At 59.3% G+C, this 18195-nt stretch overlaps 1 protein-coding gene across 1 annotated transcript in view; it reads left to right on the forward strand.

Moving 5' to 3' along the window:
- FIBCD1 (fibrinogen C domain containing 1) overlaps positions 1–18195 on the forward strand; it is a 48492-nt gene that overhangs the window by 12839 nt on the left and 17458 nt on the right. Inside the window, exons 3-7 of the mRNA XM_075559553.1 lie at positions 2354–2493; positions 2577–2713; positions 2925–3347; positions 12996–13475; positions 17975–18134. Of these exons, the coding sequence (XP_075415668.1) occupies positions 2354–2493; positions 2577–2713; positions 2925–3347; positions 12996–13475; positions 17975–18134 (1340 nt within the window). The remainder of the gene's footprint in view (positions 1–2353; positions 2494–2576; positions 2714–2924; positions 3348–12995; positions 13476–17974; positions 18135–18195) is intronic.

The following is an 18195-nucleotide window of genomic DNA, read 5'->3' on the forward strand; positions in this document are numbered from 1 at the left end:
CCTTGGATGGCCTCATCTACAAAATGGTGAAGATTACGTGAAATAAGAGGGTATTGGTATCCAGCACATGGGAAAAGATATTGAATGGTAACTATTAGTTACATCATACTGGTAATACATGATGGGGCTTCAGAAAATTGGTGGGAAAATTAAAAGATAAACAAAAAAATTCTGGGTTCCAGCTTTCCTGAGGTCTCAGATGGTCCCTGAGAGTGGCTGGCTGGAAGCCCCGATTCCGCCCTGGGGAGGCTTTAGAGCATCCCAGGCCTCGCCCTTGGTGAAAGCAAATTACAGGGCGAGGGGCTGTCCAGTTGGTGGGTCCTTCAGCACACAGATCTCTGGATGGAGGGCAGATATGATGCTCCCTCCTGGGGTCCACCTCCATCTCACTCCCTCTCTACCATGCACCCTGTGGCCCCTGAAACACCCCTAGTGTCTCAGGTGAGCATGGTTGGTACACAGTGCTGAGCAGATGTCAGACCCACATCAGCACCAACCCCTCTCTTAGGGTTCGGAGCAAAGGCATCAACAAACTCTGGTGTGGTGGCAGGGTGAGAACCCCACATACCTTCCCACCCACCCCCGTGCGCGCACACGTGCGTGCGAGGACACACACGCACAGAGGCATCGCACCACTCCTGACAGGAAAGTTGAAGCGCCTGCCCCTGAACAGGTGAGAAACTGGACAGCAAACAGTGCTGGGAGGAGCCACTAGGTGGCGCCAGCTTACCTGTCCATCCTCCCTGCAGCTGACATGGGAGAAGATCCCCCAGAGTCCGTCCTCCCTGCCAGTTTGTCCTGTATGCTGCTGCCTCCCCTCCCCGTCTGCCTTGGCTTTGCAGGCCGGGCACCTGAGATGCCTTCCTCCCTGTCCATCCAGATACACCTGACCCTCCCATGTCCATCTCCTCCAGGATGCCTTCCCTGATGCCCTGCGGCCTCCCACTGCCCTTTAGTAGCCCTGTGCCAGTCCTCAGCTCAGGGCCCCCAATCAGACCGTCAGCCTCGGGAGGCAGTGGTGTGGAGGCAATGGCTTGCACGTGATGGACAGGGTTGGAATTCACATCCTCTCCCCAGTTTTGCAGTCTCCAGGCACGTGCCTGCTTCTCTCGCTGGGCAAGGCCGCCAACCTCGCAGCTCACCAGAAAGGGCAAAGGCTGGCTGCGGGTCCTTGTTGGAGGCGGAAGCTGAGTCTCAGGCTGTGAGTCTGCTTGAGCTCACACAGCTCCTCACTGCCACAATGTCTGAGCTCCTATCCTGCACAGGCCCTGTGCTGAGTGGTTGGGCCCACACTTTCGGAACCTCACTGGAGCCCTTCTGAAGAAACAGGGCGTTGTTAGCTTTTGCTATGCATGGGGAAACTGAGGCTCAGAGAGGTGCAGTCGCTTACCCAGGCCATTAAGTCAGGAAGCATGCTTACTGCCACATTTCACTGAAGAAAGGTGTGTGCTGGGGGTGGGGGTGGGGGCGGGAATGGGTGTGAGGAGAGGAATCATCTAGTCTAGAAAGTGCTCTGGAGCCTAATTTGCTGACTGCCAGCCAACACCCCTTTCCACCATGTGGGCAGCGGAACTGGGGCTTCAGATAAGGTAGAAAGACACCCTCCAGGGGAGATGGGGGGGGGCCCTCAGTGGTGCACGAGCACCTATCAGGTGGTGACAGTTCCCCCCTCCCCCCCTCCCCCCCTCGACGGAAGACGGCATAGGGCCACCGGGTCGCTCCCCATTCAACGCTTGGGCTCAGATCTGGCCCCAGACTCCTAGGAATGGTAGCCCAGCTTCCCTCTACACACCCGGGCAGTTCCCACTGCCCGTCAGGGCTGCAAAGGGCCTGGGAGGCGGATGAAGATGGGGGACAGCCTGGCAGCCCGCGGGGGAGAGACGAAGCCTGCGCCAAGGAACAGCTTGGCGGGCCAAGCGCCCTGGGAATCGGGAAAACAGCTTTGGGAGAAGCTGGGGGGCGGGACGGAGGGCGGGGGAGTCTATTCTGGAGCTGGGGTAGAAAAAGAAGATGGGGGGCCCCCCCGCAGGAAAGAGCGGGGGAGGGGAAGTGGGCTGGGAACGCGGCTTTGGGTCGTGTGGGCACCTCCTGGTCAGAAACCACAATTGCAGCTCGTTAACAGCACAGATTAAGGACTTTGTCAATTACCCCGAAGGCCGCTCCCGGCGGATTAAACGGTTTTAAAGTACTGCGCATGAGAGGGGCAACTAAGAAGCCCCCTCCTTGCACAAATCCCTCTTCTCCTGGACCAGAAGAAGCAGTGCGCACCTGGGGAGCGCGGGCGATCGGAGAGGAGGGCGGGCAGAGCGCTGGGACTCCCGACCGAGGCGACAGCTTGGGGTCCCCCATCCAGTGCAAGCTGGCGGGGCAGGGAGACGTCGGGCGGGCTCCCAGTCAGCGCGCGCCAAGGCCGGAGCCCGCGGGCGCGGGCGGGTGTCTCCCAGCGTGGGGAGCTGGAGGAAGGAGGTCCCCAGAGGCTGGACGCTGCGGGCAGTGCGCACTTGCCCGGGGGCGGGGGCTTAGCCCTCTGAAACCCGAAGAGGGTGCGTCCCTGCCGTCCCCCCTCCACTGCCCAGCCTGTGTCTCCGAGTGGACACTGCGCCCTGATACCGGTGGAAGCCTGGAGGAGCGCAGCTCCCGTCCCCCGGAGGCACCCGACGGCCCGGCGGGGGCGCCCAAGGGGTGCACCCCGGAGCCGCGCCTCCCGCGCACGGTGAGTAGGTGCGGGTCCAGCTCGGGAGGAAGTTTGTGCCAAGGTGTGGCTGCGGGTTTCAGGCCCCTCCCGGGCCCGGCGAGGGCTTGTCTGCCAAGGGCTGTCTGCTGCCCTCCCGGGCTGCCCGGGGGTGCTGGGGACGGCGATCCCGGCCTCTTTGGAGGTGTGGTTGCACTCTCAGCCCACGGGGTGTGCGTGTGTGCCTGTGTAGTGGAGAGCCCGGGAGAGAAATACCGGCAAAGAGTCCGAGACCAAAAAAGGGCCGGAGATGGAGGGGGAGGAGGGGGAGGAAGGAGGGGGAGACAGCGCGCGCGCAGAGGGAGGCGCGGGAGCCGCGGCCGCGGACGGCGGGCGCGTAGCGCGAGCGGCAGGCGGGCTCCGGCGGCCGGCGGCTGTCGCGCTCCCGCTCCCACTCTCGCCCGCACTCCCCGCCACGCACACCCGGGCGCCCGCACCCACTCACACGGCACCTGCGTGCCCGCACGCCCGGGCCGCCCGGAGCCCGCGTCCACCTCGGCGCCTTTGCGCTCTGCAGCGGCGCCCCCGCCAGTCCTGCCGGAAGATGGTCAACGACCGGTGGAAGACCATGGGCGGCGCTTCGCAACTTGAGGACGGGCCGCGCGAGAAGCCGCAGGTAACGCGCGGGCCCGGGGCGCGGGGACGAGGGCCCGCGCGGTCGGTCAGGCTACGGCCGCTCCAGCCCGCCCGGCGGACGCCAAGCTTGGGGGTTGGAGTTCGGGGCGCACCCACGGGAGGCTCCGGGCGGGCGGTCACTCTCCCCGTTTTCTGCCCCCTGCCCGCATGGAGGCTTCAAGTCAGGCGCGGATGGGGCGGGGCCTCCAGCAGGGACCCTGGGGCGGGTGTGTGCAGAGGAGGATGGGCTTTGAGACTGACCCTTTAGTGACCACACTTTAGTGACAACACATAAGTCACACCCCTTGATGAAGCGCTTGTCCCTCACCTCTATAATGGGCATATTAAGCACTTACGAAGTCCCCACTCTGGGCGTGACCCTGCACGAGGCCCCTGCACGTGTAACCTGAGCATCAGAGCCAGGACCTGGTCCCCGGATTTCTATGAAATGCTAGATTTTAGACAACCCGCCCCCACCTGCAAGCAGGGCAGATCAATAAATATTCGTCTCCTGTGAAAGTATTGTGATTCGTCAGCGTTCGTGGCCAAGGAAAGGGAGGCTCAGAGACCGTTGGTTCCTGCCTGAGGCCACTCAGCTCCGCTGGGATTTGAACCTGGGCCTGTGTGCTCCAGGGCTGGTTCGCCCTGCATTTCCTACTGCCTCTTTAAGAGCAGAGAAGGAGCAGCTCCAGAGGGTGCCTAGGGCCGTGTCCCTTAAGGAGGTGAGGGCCAGCGCCAGGCCTGGCCTGAGTGGAGCTGGAGGAAGGACAGGAGGGGCTGCCCTGGGGCTGCTCCAGGCCAAGTGACAGGGGACTGGGGCAAGCAGGCAAAATGATGAGGCCCTGCTCACCGAGCAGAAGAAATAATGGGGCTGCCAGTTTTGAATTTTAAATTTCTCCCAGGCAGATGTCACTGGGGAAGGAACAGTTCCCGTTTGCAGAGGCAGGAGGGGGGCGGAGGGGGCGGGGCTTAGCCGCCCCTCTCTTAGGACTGAAACCTGATGGCTCTCGCTGGGCTGACACGGACTGCCTTGGCATGGGTAAAGCTTGGCCTACTACAGCTTGTAAGACCCTATCCCATCCGTGGGCACCACCCCCTGCCCAAAGCAGTCCTGGAGCTGGGCAAGGATGCAGAGTCTGATGCCACAGACCAGGGAGGTCAAGCATGGACCCCAGTCGCCCAGCAAGTCAGCCCGAGCACTAGGATTCCCACCTGCGTGTGAGCCCGAGCCTCTCATTGAACCTCCCTGGATCCCCACCGGCCCTTGCACACGCAAGCTGTCCCAAATAATGGCAATTCACCCCTGGCTGAGATCCGACCTCTCCAGACCTTCCCACACCATGCCTGCTCTGTCGCACCTCCACACCTTGGCTTGTCTTGGCTCCGTCACGCTCCCCAGTGCATGCGCATGTGTGTGCACTCACACACACACACACACACCTTTACTCAGGCAAGGCTGTCTGCAAAACTCAGCCCAAGTGCCACTTCCTCCCAGAAGCCTTCCCAGATGCCCCGTGCCTGTGCCTAGAAGCCTCTGCAGAGTTGAATCTCTGCCTGCCTGCTTCCTTAATCTCCTTACCTTGTCCGCTAGCCCCACGCTGACTCCTCCATCAGAGCGCCTTCTGGATGGGTGTGAGGGGTCTCCCACAGCCCTCCCCAGTGCTCGTCGAGGGACCCGAGGGGCATTTGATGAACCGATTCCCTGTCCAGGAGGAGTCTCAGAAGAGAAACCAGCAAGCCCTGGTCTCTCTGAAGGGAAGGCGGCTTCTGAGCGCTCTACTTGAAGTGTGGCTTCACTTCTACTTGAAGTGTGCCTCTGGGGCTGGACCCAACCTCTCTGTATGTAACACCCTGGGGACACAGGTGGCAATTAACACCAGGCCTGCGCCTGGATGTCTGCCCGTCGGCATCAGAGGTTGCAGAGAGTTGTAGCCCCAACTACCCCATCAAACACCTGCCTCCCTTCCCCGCAGATAAGCTGTTCCCTGAAGCTTCAGACATGTGCCCGATGAGGAGGGAGTCTTTCCTCCCCTGGCCCCTTGGGGCTGGCCCTTTCTTGGACCCCAGCCCCCATCCTCTCCCACTTCGACTTTCAGCTCAGCCGTGGACATGTTGCGTGACTCCAGGCCTGAGAAACAGCATTGCCTGTGTCTCTTCGCTCCCAAGGGCTGTTCTGGGGCCAGGGGAAATGCTGGTGTACTTTGTCAGCTGTCAAGCACGGTGCCCCTGTGAGGAGGACAGGTCTTTGAAAAGAGCAGCCTGTGCCCTCTTGACAGGCTCCCCGAATCCTGGGCTCCCCTTCTCCCATCAGAGGCAGCAATCAATCTAACCAGCCAGTCCCCAGCTGGCTCTCTAACAGTGGACCGGGGCACTTCTTCAAAGGGAATAAAATCCAGCGCCCCACTCTGGGCATCTCTTTTTTGTTTGTTTGTTTTAAACGTTTTATTAGGGGCTCATACAACTCTTATCACAGTCCATACATATACATACATCAATTGTATAAAGCACATCTGTACATTCTTTGCCCTAATCATTTTCTTTTCTTTCTTTCTTTTCCCTTTTCTTTTTTTACATTTTATTAGGAACTCATACAACTCTTATCACAATCCATACATATACATACATCAATTGTATAAAGCACATCCACACATTCCCCGCCCCAATCATTCTCAAAGCATTTGCTCTCCACTTAAGCCCTTTGCATCAGGTCCTCTTTTTTTTTTTTCCCCTCCCTCCCCGCTCCCCCCTCCCTCATGTGCCCTTTGTAATTTATACATCATTATTTTGTCATATCTTGCTCTATCCGGAGTCTCCCTTCCCCCCCTTCTCTGCCGTCCCTCTCCACTCTGGGCATCTCTTGGTCACATATCGCCACCCATCATTTCTTAGACTCAGCCACCCTGGGAGGTTGGTGGCGGGGTGAGCAACCCAGTCAGCAGATGAGAAACCAAGACTAGGAGCTAGAGGCGGAGCCTAGCTGAGAAAGGCGGGGCTCTCTATCCCACCTGCCTATGCAACGCACAACGAGGGGCTGCGGGTACAGGGTGCCCACAGCACTGCTGCCCAAGGAAGGCCTATGCCCAAGTGCTCCCACCCCAAGGACCACTCAAGCTGCTGGGCCCCACCCTGTCCAGGCCCAGTTCTTTTGCTGGATGACCTCGGACAAGTAGCTTGATTGCCTTAGCTGTCTCTCCACCTGCGGAGGAAGGACCTCTCCTCTCGCACCCTTGGGGCAGGGAGCCGAGGGTGGGGTGATTTTTCCCAGGAGTGTGGAGTTGCTTACATGAATGGAATTGGAAATAGACATGAGTCTTCCTGTGGCCGAGTATGAGGCAGGGAGTTGTTGGATCAGTGATCACTTTCTGCTGCCTCGTTTCTGGGCAGATCTCTATCCGAGCTACCTGACAGGAAGTCAGCCTTAGATTAGTGCTGTGTCTCTGAGCAATTTGAAACTTCTAAAAACATTTTTAGAAAAACATTTTTCTCATTGGGAAGTTCTTTCTGATGTCTCACCTAAATCCCTGTGGCATCTCTCAACGACGTTTGGAGTCTCTGGAGCCCTGCTGGCACAGTGGGGTATGCCTTGGGCGGCTACCCAGAAGGTCAGCAGTTGGAAACCAGCAACCACAGTAGAGGAGAAAGATGAGGCTTGTGACTTGAGTCAAGAGTCACAGCCTCCGGAAGGCCCGGGGCAGCTCGACCTTATCCTGTAGGGTCACTGTGAGTTGGAATTGACTTGATGGCAATGAAGCGTTCTTGTTCGTTTGTTTACCGTAAGCCCTGGCTGTTGCTGCGGGCTGGGTGTGGTGCTCTGAGGAAGAAGGTTGGGGCTGTGTGCTCTCTTAAAGATCTACTCTTGGAAACCCTGTGGGGCAGCTCTGCTCTGTCCCATAGGGCCGCCAGAAGGAGGGGGGCAGGCAATGTTGTTTCGTATTGTGCCTGAAGCCAAGAGGTATAGCCGTGAGCCTGGTGCATACGGTCGGTACTTCAGAGTGCGGATAGTCTCGGGGAAACACGCTCCCAGTCAGGTATTGTCAGTAAGCATGATGGGCACTATAAGGAGAAAAGATGTCTGTCTCTCCCTCCCGTTGTCCCCGCAGCTAGCCTTGTGGTTTGCAAGAAAGATCTCCTTCCTATACTTGGGGTTGCGCTAGGGTCTCGCTCAGGGGTGTGGGCTGGGGTGGGGGAGGCCCAGCTGAGGAGGGGACCAGGGAGCCCTGAAGGACTCCTGGAGGAGATGATTGCTAAGTTGTGCCACAGTCAGGGAAGAGCATGTGCCAGAGCCTGGCTTTGAAGGAGATACAGGTGTGTCCGGGGGAAAGGGAAGGAGGTCAAGGGGTGGAGGGGGAGGCAGAGAGCAGTAAGGCTGAGATGGAGGGAGGTGGCCTGAAACCTGGGCCACTTGGATCGATGTGCTTTTAGCAAAGGCCCTTAGAAGAGCAGGCTGACATGCGAGGGGGCAATCGGGAACCATCGAGGATGGCTGAGGGGCTGACGATGGACCTGGGCTGGGGCAGGAGCTGAGGGCATCGGGGCAGGTGCCACGGGGAATTGGAGGAGGCGGAGTGGACCAAGCTAGGTACTGGTTAGGGTTGGAGGATGCAGAGTGTAGCTGGGGCTATCCCCGGTTTGAGATCCTTGGCAGGGCTCCGGCTGGGTGAGAGAGGGGCCGTCTTTCAGGGCATGTAGTGCAGCACTCTGGAGAGGGGGGTGAGCAAAGCCTTTACAGGAAATATCTGGGGGACGACACTCCCCAGAAACGGGCTCAGATCCGAGCGGGGACAGTTCGGGGAACTCAGGGTATCTGGAGTGGCTCCCTAAAGCTCCGTCCCCTGTCCCTTTGGGCACCATCAGGCACTTCTCCTGGCCTCACCTGGGACCTGAGGCTTCAGGCACCCCCTAGTATCAGTCCCACTTTAAAGGTCGAGCAGGACAGGGGCCTACAGACACTTCCCTTCCCCCCACCATCCTTAGCCCATAGGACTTAAAGGCTTTTTAGCAGAACAACCAGCCCCTCCCTCCCAGGGATGCTCCAAAACGCTCTTCTGGGGCCCGGGGGGGGGGGGGTCAGAGTTCAATCCAGGTGTGGGGTTGTTTGCTCAGGATAAGGTCAAGAGGAACCCCTCTCTCCCCAGGGGCATTGGATCAGAGTCCCTGCCCTGCACCCCTGGTCCTTCACTCAAAGCCACTAGAAGCGCTTGGTACTGAGAGCTGGGAGACAGGCTGGGGAGGGAGGAGAGCGGCCAGCCTGCACCTGGTTCACTCACACCTGCCAGGTCCCCTTCTCCCCCTCAAGGCCAGCGGACCAAGGAGACTTTCTTCTCCAAGGTGTTTGATCTCTGGATTCCCACCCAGGGAACCCTGCTGCCAGCCCCTTAGAAAACAAGGAAGGAAAAAAATTTTTTTTTAAGAAAACAAGGAAGGCGGAGGGTGGGCAGGACTATTCCCAGTGCAAGTACCCAGGGCGACTTTGAGTCTGAGCCCGTCTGCCCTCCTACCACCACCTCTGCTGAAGGCTGGGGACTTAGGTCAGCAGTGGAGGCCCCTCTAGGAATATCTCACCCATGGTCAGCCCCCCTCCCTGCCCGCCTCCTTCCCCCTGGCCAGGGTTTCCCGGGGAGTCACAGATCCTGGGCCAGGCACTGCAGGTCATCCAGAGAACAAGCCCCAGGTCCCTCCAGTGGGAGCTTAGGTGAGTGGCAGAAGAGGGTCTTGAACTCAAGTCTCCTGACTCCTCATGCCACCCTGGGGAGGTGGGCGTTTCCTACGCTCCCGCCTCTGTCTCCTGCAGAACCCAGGCAGCACCTAGGCTGAGGGCAGGGGAATCGGTCCCTGAGCAGACTCAGTTGGGCTGCAAACCACAAAGGACACTCCCCCACGCCCCACCCCTTATTATCTCGGGCAGATTTCTTTGCAAGGCACGTAAAAGACGGCCTATAAAAGCAAACCGTGCTGCTGTTTTAAGGGGGCCTCCGAAGACTCATTCTCCTCTGCTGAGTGGCCTGTTTCATCTCCAAGCTCCGTCATCCCCTGCTCATCCGTCTGTCCCTCCTCGGACCCCTTGCAGCTGCTGCGAGCCCCTCTCCCCCTCCTCGACCCTGTCTCTCCCCAGTGGCCAGGACGGAGGTGGAAGGAGGGGAAGAGCCTGTGAGAGAGCTGCTAACCTGGACACCGAGAGGCGTTGCACACACTCACACACACACACACACACACACACACAGCCAGGGGACCTTAACCCAGGCAGTCTGAGGATACATGCAGAGCTGCTTGCTCAGGGCAAGGTGCCTCTCAGGGTGGGCAAACCTGGGGAGCAGGCGCAACACGGACTTGCTGACACTCAAATTTGTCCCTCGGACCCCAGCCACACTTCCGGCAGAGGAGAGAGCATTGGAGGAGAGTTTGGCAAACAGCCCTGGCAGAGATGGGCATGACTCCAGGGCCTCTGCCCTGGGTTCCAGTGCTGGCTCTGCTGCTGGCTCCTGGCCTGAGCTCAGGGGAGGGTCTTCTGCCCCCAAGCCTCAGGATGCCCCTCTGCAGAATGAAGTCCAAGAGGGAGCATCCACTGCAGAGAGGCTGGAAGATTCCCGGGTGGGGAGATGGCCCTCAGGGATGACAAGCTTCAGGCCATACCATCTGAGCACAGTAGGCAGTGGGTCGGCACGGGAGTCAGGCTTAGCAGGGAGGTCACACGCCCCGGCCATGACAAGTGGCTCCAGTCCCAGGAGCGCCCCCACCCCCGCCCCGTGAAGCATTGGCCCAGCCCAGCTGTCATCCTGCCCTCTCTCTCTCTCCCAGGGCACAGCCACCAGGACCACTCTGTGCCAGGCCGAGAGCAGGGCAGCACCCACTGCCCTTGAGGACCTCAAAATCTAGGACCCACAAACCCCAGAAAATGTGTCCACCACTTTCATCCAATCCCAAAAGGGATTGGCACCCCAAAAGAGGGAAGGCGTCACAATCCAGAGGGTGTGAACACTCCGGGTGCGGGGGCCAATCTGCCTGCTCCACTGTGCCGCCAGCAGGCAGCAGCCTAGAACCTGGCTCCGGATGAGACCCCGTGAATGTGGAATGAATGGAGTAAAAGACGTGACTCCGTCTTGATAAGCACCAGTGGGGGGATCCCTCACAAGTCAAGGAAGCCTTCCTGGATGAGGTGGTAGATGCCTCCTTTCCCCTGAGTCCTGAAGGGGGAGAACAAACAGGGCATGTGGCAAGGATTTCTGGGAAGGGAGACATTCCAGGCAAAGGGAGCAGGGAGCAGAGCCTGCCAAGGGAATTGTATCGAGTTCTGGTCTGGCTAGAGGCAATTGATTGGTACCACGGATTGCCTCCGACCCCCAAGCCCCCAAAGAAACCTGGGCTGGGTGTGGAGACAGGAGAGATGAATCACAGAGCCAGGCAGGGGGTGCCATCACTACGGAGACACCCCAAAGGGTCCCTTCCTCAGGGGGTCTGCTTGTAAACCTTCACCTCATACCCCCTTCCTCCAAGCAGTAGACTCACGAGACGCATGCAGAACTAGAACTTATGGAAAGGAGGCTGTTGCTCAACTGTCATTTGTCAAGTGGTGAGATGTAGTGACGTAAGAGGCCTCACTAGTTTATGCTCCAGAGGACCCCAGGGTCTCGGGGGAAGGGGTGCGAGGCTGAGAGAAAGCTGCCTATGAGTGGCAGGTGTAAGGTGTTTCCCAAAGCCAGCGGACAGCCCGATGTGAGGCGGAAGGAGGAGAGCTCCGGCACTGATACACAGAAATAACGCTTTGGGTGCAACCCGCCGCCCCCCCCCCCCCGCCCCACAAAAAAAATACACAAACCACCAGTCATCCAGATGCACGGAACACATCGATCATTAGAAAATAAAACCGGCCAGTATTTACATGCCGTGCCTGGCTCGGCTCTAAGAGGTCTGATATACTAACTCACCTCAGGCCGCATCTCCAGTCCAGAAAGTTGAGAGAGAGTCAGAGTGAGAGAGAGAGTCAGAGTCTTAGAGCTGAGGTAGTGCTGCAGCCTGGTCCTGGGAGAGGGATGGCAGGTCTGGGGCCCACCGAGCTCTGCTGCCCACTTGCTCTGTCACGGTGGGCAGGTCCCTCAGCCTCTCTGGGCCTCAGACCCCATGGGTGCAAATGCTCAGGGTGAGCTGTGCTCCATGCTGTGAGGGACTCCGCCCAGTGAACCTGAGCCTCCCCATCCCAATGTCCCTGCTGGGCCCCTCCCCTGCTGAGTGCTGGAGGGACCACCCAGGAGCCCACTGCTGCTGACTTGACTCTGACTAACGGGGACCTCTCGGGTAGGCTAGGGCTCCCCGAGGGTCTCCAAGGCTGAACTCAGAGCCGACTGCCACGCCTTCCCCTCGGGGCAGCTGGTGGAAGTGAGCCCCTGCCCCTCAGGACTCCTCATTCCACTGCGAGGTGCACTTGGACGTCCTCTGTGGTGAGGGCCCTTGTAGCCACCCTGCCACTCCCGGGACCCAGTTTTAACCAGGCCTGCTACTTCCATTCGCTGTGTTTGGGGTTCACAACACCCCGTGGCCCCAGGCAACCCCAGCCCAGGTCTAGGTGGAAATAGACAGAGGTGGCCATGACACCTCTCTGCCCAGTTCCTTGGGGCCTGTCCCATCTCTTGCCTGCTCTGGGAAGGAGGGGAGGAGAGGGGAGGAGGCTAGGGGGGAGGCCTGGAATGTGGCTGCCACGGGTTGCAAGGGACCGTCAGTGACCAACACTCACTACCCCCAAAGCCCCTGGCCTGCTGTGACAGTGTGGCCATTTCATTGTTGCCACCCGAGGCCTGAGTCTGAGTGGCAGGTAGCTAGCTGTGAGATCTCAGTAGCCCAGAGAGGTGGGTGTCGTGGTTACCTCCATTTGACAGGTGAGGAAACAGGTTCAGAGAGGTGAGGCCCCTTGCCTGAGGTCACCCAGGTGGACACAGCAGTGCCAGGGCCTGAGTCCAGTCCGGTCTAGCTGCAGGGCCAACGTTCTCACCTCTAGCTGGGACCAGACCTGGAAAGGCTCCAGGGATCTCATTAAATCCATGCCCACCTCCTGCCATTCCCTCCACGTACCCTTGGCCACTCCCTCGCTCCCTCAAACCCACAGCTCCTGGCAGCCCTCCTGAGACCCAGCTCTGCAGAAACTCCCGGCACTGGCAGCCTGCTGGATCCCTGGTATCCTAGGTGCACGTGGGTCCCCCACCTAATGATGTTGTGTCTCTGTGCAGGGTTCCCAGGATCTATGGCCCACAGGGGTCAGAGGTGACGAGGGATAGGAGGGGTGCCCACACCATACGGGGCACGTGGGGCAAAGCGCTGGCAATGGCAGATGGCCCATCTCTCCACTGGTCCCCACTTCTCTCTGCTTCGGTCTCCATTTTGCTCCTCTCCACTTGCTTTCCAGTGTCTTTTGCTCTGGACTTTCTCTTCCTACCTGTCTCGCTCCCCATCTTCTCTCTTACCTGCGGCCCCGTTTCTCTGTCTCCCTCTGGGATGCTGTCTCTCATCTCTGCCTGTCTCTGTAGCTCCCGGATCCAGAACCGAGGGCCTCTGAGCCTTGTCCAGATTCCACCAAGGCCAGAGGCCCAGCCCTGGAGCTGCTTGAGCTGAGGCGCAAGCCCCGCCCTAATGCTAAGTCTCTTCTCTCTGTCCGTCTGTCCAGCGGCCCAGCTGCAACACCGTGCTGTGCACGGTGCTGCTGTCGCTGGCCGTGCTGCTGGCGGTGGCTGTCACCGGCGCTGTGCTCTTCCTGAACCATGCCCACACCCCGGGCACGGCGCCCCCGCCCATCGTCAGCACGGGGCCAGCGGGACCCAACAGTGCCCTGGTCACCGTGGAGAAGGCCGACAGCTCCCGCCTCAGCATCCTCATCGACCCGCGCTGCCCCGACCTCTCAGAAGGCTTTGCTCGCCTGGAGGGGGCCCAAGCCTCGGTGCTGCGGGCGCTGACGGACCACCAGGCCGGGCCGAGGCAGGTGGGCGAGCAGGAGCAGGCCCTGCTGGACACGCTGGCCGATCAGCTGCCCCGGCTGCTGGCCCGGGCCTCAGAGCTGCAGACTGAGTGTGTGGGACTTCGGAAGGGCCACAGCCTGCTGGGCCAGGGGCTCAGCGCCCTGCAGAGTGAGCAGGACCGGCTCATTCAGGTAAGGAGCCAGCTGGGCACCTCGGCGTCCTGGGGGGTGGGGGTAGGGGGCATGGGGCTGCCGTTGCTTCGTGCTGGACCTGCTCTGGGCACTGATGTCCACAACTTCACGAGCTCTCTAAGTGCTGGGACACTGGACATGGGTTATTCCCAGACAGCGGTGAGCAGTGAGACCAGAGTGGTAGTATGTCTTACCCCAGGCCACACAGCTCCTGGGGATGTCCCCCGGATGTCCAACAGTCAGATGGAGCCCAGGTCTGGGGAGGGGTGGCCTTCCTGGTGCCCCATGCCCCAGGTGAGATGCAGGAGAGGGGCATTGCCCCACCCATCAGTGGATGGGCACCTTGAGGCTGGAAGAGGGAGGCACTGGTCAAGGGCACATTGGCAATGTGCTGAGTGATAACCCCCCCCGACATTCCCACTGGGCCAGAGTTGTGCCCCCCTCCTTTGTGCCCTAGTCCACTGCCAAGTGATGCCCACCACTCTTCAGGCTAGGAGAGACATGTGGAGAGAGGCCGGCAGGACCCTTCTCCCGTCTACACCCTTCCCACCTCTACACTGCATCAAAAAAACAAAACAAAAAACCCCTCTTTACGTGAGGAGAAAGCCTCATCGTTCTCCCTTCGAGCTGGCTGGTGGTTTCAAACTGCTCGCCTTGCAGCTGAGCACGTATCCTCTCTGCCACCAGGGCCCCAGCCCTGCAGGCAGACTCTTTGTGCTGGCTGGCTGGGTTTCCGCTATTGGCTTAGAAGACACACCCCATCGCCAGCAGGAAGTCTGCCTTTTGCCGAATCGGGGCTTTCGGATCATCTCATCTCTCCTGCCCCATTTTCCAGAAAAGAACACTGAGGCCCAGATAAAAACTCAACTCTCTATCATCAAGTTCATTCCGACTGATAGTGACCCTATAGGACAGAACTCCCCTTGTGGTTCTCCGAGGCTGAAACTCGTTACGGGAGTAGAAAGCCTCATCTTTCTCCTGAGGAGCAGCTGGTGGTTTTCGAACTGCTGATCCAGTGGATTGCAGCCCAGCGAGTAACCATGACACTACCAGGGCTCCGGGATGGGTGGTGATTTGTTCAAGGTTCAGCACTGAGGCTCGCCTGGAACCCCATCTCCTGTCACCCTGCCCAGCCTCTCTCCTTGCCCCTGTCATCCCTCTGACTCAGATCCCCAGGGAGCTCGAGGCCAGGCCGCACTCCACATGCCCCACCAGTTCCTGCCAGCCCAGCTGCCCAGCCCTTCCGCCTACCCCCCACCCCCACCCCCACCAGGAGGCCCAGATGACCAAGCAGTCCGATCACCCAACAGCCTGTGAGCAATGGGCCTTTTCGCTCCCTCGGAAGGCTGCAGCTGGAGAAATAACGGTTTTCGTCACCCTGTCTGGGTGACTGATGGGGATGGCAGCTTCCTGCTCCCGGGGCGGGGTGGGGGTGTTGAGCTGCCCTTCCGGCTGCCCCCACCATCTGCAACTTCCCCAGGCTCAGCAAGCCCAGGGAGACCACGCCTTGCTCTCCAAATGCTAAGCCCCAAGTCAGCTCAAACCCAGGCCACAGATGCTTACTGCTAACGCTGGGCGGGAGCCTCAGGGTGCCCTGACCCATAACCTATGAAGAAGCAGAGAACCATTTCTGAAAGACTAATGGCTTTTCTGGGGCGCTGGAGTTCTGCGGCTTCCCTGATAGGTTTACTCCTCGAGAAAGGCCTCATTTGACTCACAGACTCGGGATGACTTCACACCTGATTTGTCTTTGTGTCCCGTTCGAGCCAGCCAAGGCTCCACACTCTTCTCCAGGCTTCCCGGTTCTCAGCTTGGAGGCCTGGGTTCTCCAAAGATAGGCCCGTGGGCACCCAGGGCAGTAGTGCCCTTGTGCTCATTAAAAAACAGGTCCCTGGGCCCTATCACCTGAATTCTAATGGGAGGGAGCAGGGGAACCAGAGTCACCCCCATGGAGTTCATGGTTCATCGGGACCCTACAAGAGAGCAGAACTGCCCCTGTGGGTTTCAGAGATTGTAACCCTTTCTGGAAATAGAAAGCCTCGTTTTTCACCGGCAAAGAGGCTAGTGGTTTCGAACCGCTGACCTTGTGGTTTGCATCCCAACACATAACCCACTATACCACCAGGCTCCTTAAATCGAGAGAGAAGGCAGGAATTGCATTTGACATGTTTTGCCCCCTCCCACCACCCCGTCCCCTAGTCAGTGAATCATACATGCACTAGCCTTCACGGTCCCTGAGAGTGCAAGCCAGCAGACCCAGGACTCAAGCAGGCCTCCAGCTGTGGGCGCTCGGGCCAAGAGTGTCCCCTCTCTGGGCTGGGCTCTCTCATCCATAAAGGGAAGAGGCTGTGGGCACCGGACTCCAGAGGGCTTGGCTGGCAGCCGGCACTGCCACTGTCTACAATTATTTGTTCCTCCCTATTATTACGGTGGAAAGTGAAGTTTAATGTCACTGGGGAGATGCAATGTAAGATCCCTTTTAGAATGCCAGTTTACGAGATTCCAATTCACAGCAGAATAAAACCCTGCCCCTTCGGGCTTTGGGCGGCTGGTTTCGTGGAAGCAGGCCTCCTTCTGAGGCACCTTGAGTCTGTGCAGACCTCCAGCCCTCTGTTAGCAGCCTAGCCCACCCGGGGAGTTCCTCCCTGTACACTAGCGAAGGGGAAACCACCATCAGCTTCCCATTCTCCGGAGGGGCAGACTGAGTCCCCCCGCCCGCCGGCCTTGTCTAGGCATGGCCCACAACCAAGAAGTGCCCGAAACAGCACCTCTGGCTTGCTGCCTCATCGGCAGCCTCAGCTCGGCACATAGGACCAACTTGCCCATTAATTCAAGTCATGTCTGTCTGTATGTATTCAGGTTGAATCACTTGCTGGTTTAATCTGAGGTCCTTCCTGCCCGTTGGCAAGAAGAGGCCAGGCCACGCTCCTCCTCTATGGCAGAGCCTCTTCAGAAGAATGGCTTTCAGGCAGGACAGGGGTAGTGGAAAACATTGAGTCAGGAGCCCAAGGAAATCTTCGCTGCTCACATCCTGCAGGCTGGTCTGACCCCCTGCCTGCCAGAGCCCCTCTCCATGGCTCCCCCAGAGCCTGCTGACAAGACAGGGCAGTGATGCCCAGGAAGGAACCCCACCTCCGTGCCCTGTGAAGCTCAGACCTGGCCAAATCGCCTGCCTGCAGAGGGGACGCAAACCGCTTTGCAGGGCATGTGCCGTGGATGAACCCGAGAATGACATTTTGTAAACGATGGAACTGTGGAGTTCTGTCTCATTCCTCCGCGGGCTATCAGCTGATCACTGGCAGGTCTGCATGGGAGGACCCAGCCACTCTGTGCCGCCTGCCCCCAGGACCCTGCCTCCCCCCGCTGTCTCCTGAGGCTCAGCATGGGGAGGCGAGGAGTCGCCTGGAGAAGCAATGCTACTCTGGATGAGCAGGTGGAAGGGGCCCCAGTGGGAGGAGGAACAAAATAGATAACATTTCTGAGCAAGGAAGCTCCCGCCCAAGCCCACGTCTGCTTGCCAGGTTTAGGGAGGAGGGGTCTGGCCGCCATTCCAGAATCACACGGATGGTGTGCGGGGGAGGGGCTGGAGTAAAAACCCAGGCCACCACCCTTAGGATCTGGGTCTGGACCACTGTCCACCACCTGGCCCCTCCCAGTCCTGCACTGTCTCCCACGCTGGGTTCATTTCTGGTGGCCATCCCTGGGAATGGGCTGAATCGCAGTCACCTGTCAACTTTCACTCTTGGGGACCACTTCCTCTGGGTCTCCCATGACAATGTCTCTGTGGGGCGGGGGTTGTTGGGGTGACCTGCTGAAGTTGTGGTTCTCAGAAGGCCGAGGAGATCAAAGTGCAATTTGCATGAGGGGCCGGGCGGGGGTCCCTAAAGCGTCCCAAGCCTCAGGGCCGCCATCTGTTAGGTGCAAATGAGTCACACTGCCTCCATGACCTTGAAAGGGGCTCAGAGAGCCCTCAAAGGGGAGGACGCTTTGCAGCTTGTGTCTGTCCACAGAATGAACCCAACCTCCCCACCCCTCCACCACTACCCATGTTGTCACTGGTCTTGAGAACAAGCCATCCAGGGAGGTCACAGTAACCTCTTGCCCAATCACACAACTGGGTAATGGGTGAACTGGACTTTGGGTGAGCCTGGTGCTGGGGTTGCCTTTATGCATGGCAGGTCCTCCACCAGTTTGCCCTCCCTGAGCTGAAGGCACACAGCAATGGTCGAAGGACAGAGCTTGAGGGCAGCAGAGGCCTGCTGAAGCCGCCTTGTCCCCTTTTACCTGAGTCCCCTCTTCTGGGTACTCGTGATTCCAGACCAGCAGGCTTTGTGAGACCCAGAGTCTGGGGCTTGGACAGTACTCAGGCTGCCATGACCCCTAGAGCCCACCTCTGCCTCTGTGAGGGCTCGAATGGCCCAGGACCTGGCCGGTGACATGCTGTGGTCCCTGCAGGCCACCAGAGTCTCTACCCTCTGCTCACCCCCTGTGCCCTGCAGCTTCTCTCTGAGAGCCAAGGCCACACAGCTCACATGGTCAATGCTGTCAGCGACGTCCTGGACGCCCTGCAGAGGGAGCGGGGTCTGAGCCGGCCCAGAGCCAAGGCTGATCTGCAGAGGGCGCCTTCCAGGGGATCCAGGCCTCGGGGCTGTGCGAACGGTGAGCGGGGGTTACTGGGGAGCAGGAAAAATGGGGTGAGGCTTGCCCTGTCTCCTGGATT

Source organism: Tenrec ecaudatus, chromosome 10, assembly GCF_050624435.1.
Source record: "Tenrec ecaudatus isolate mTenEca1 chromosome 10, mTenEca1.hap1, whole genome shotgun sequence".
Taxonomy (NCBI): Eukaryota; Metazoa; Chordata; class Mammalia; order Afrosoricida; family Tenrecidae; genus Tenrec; species Tenrec ecaudatus.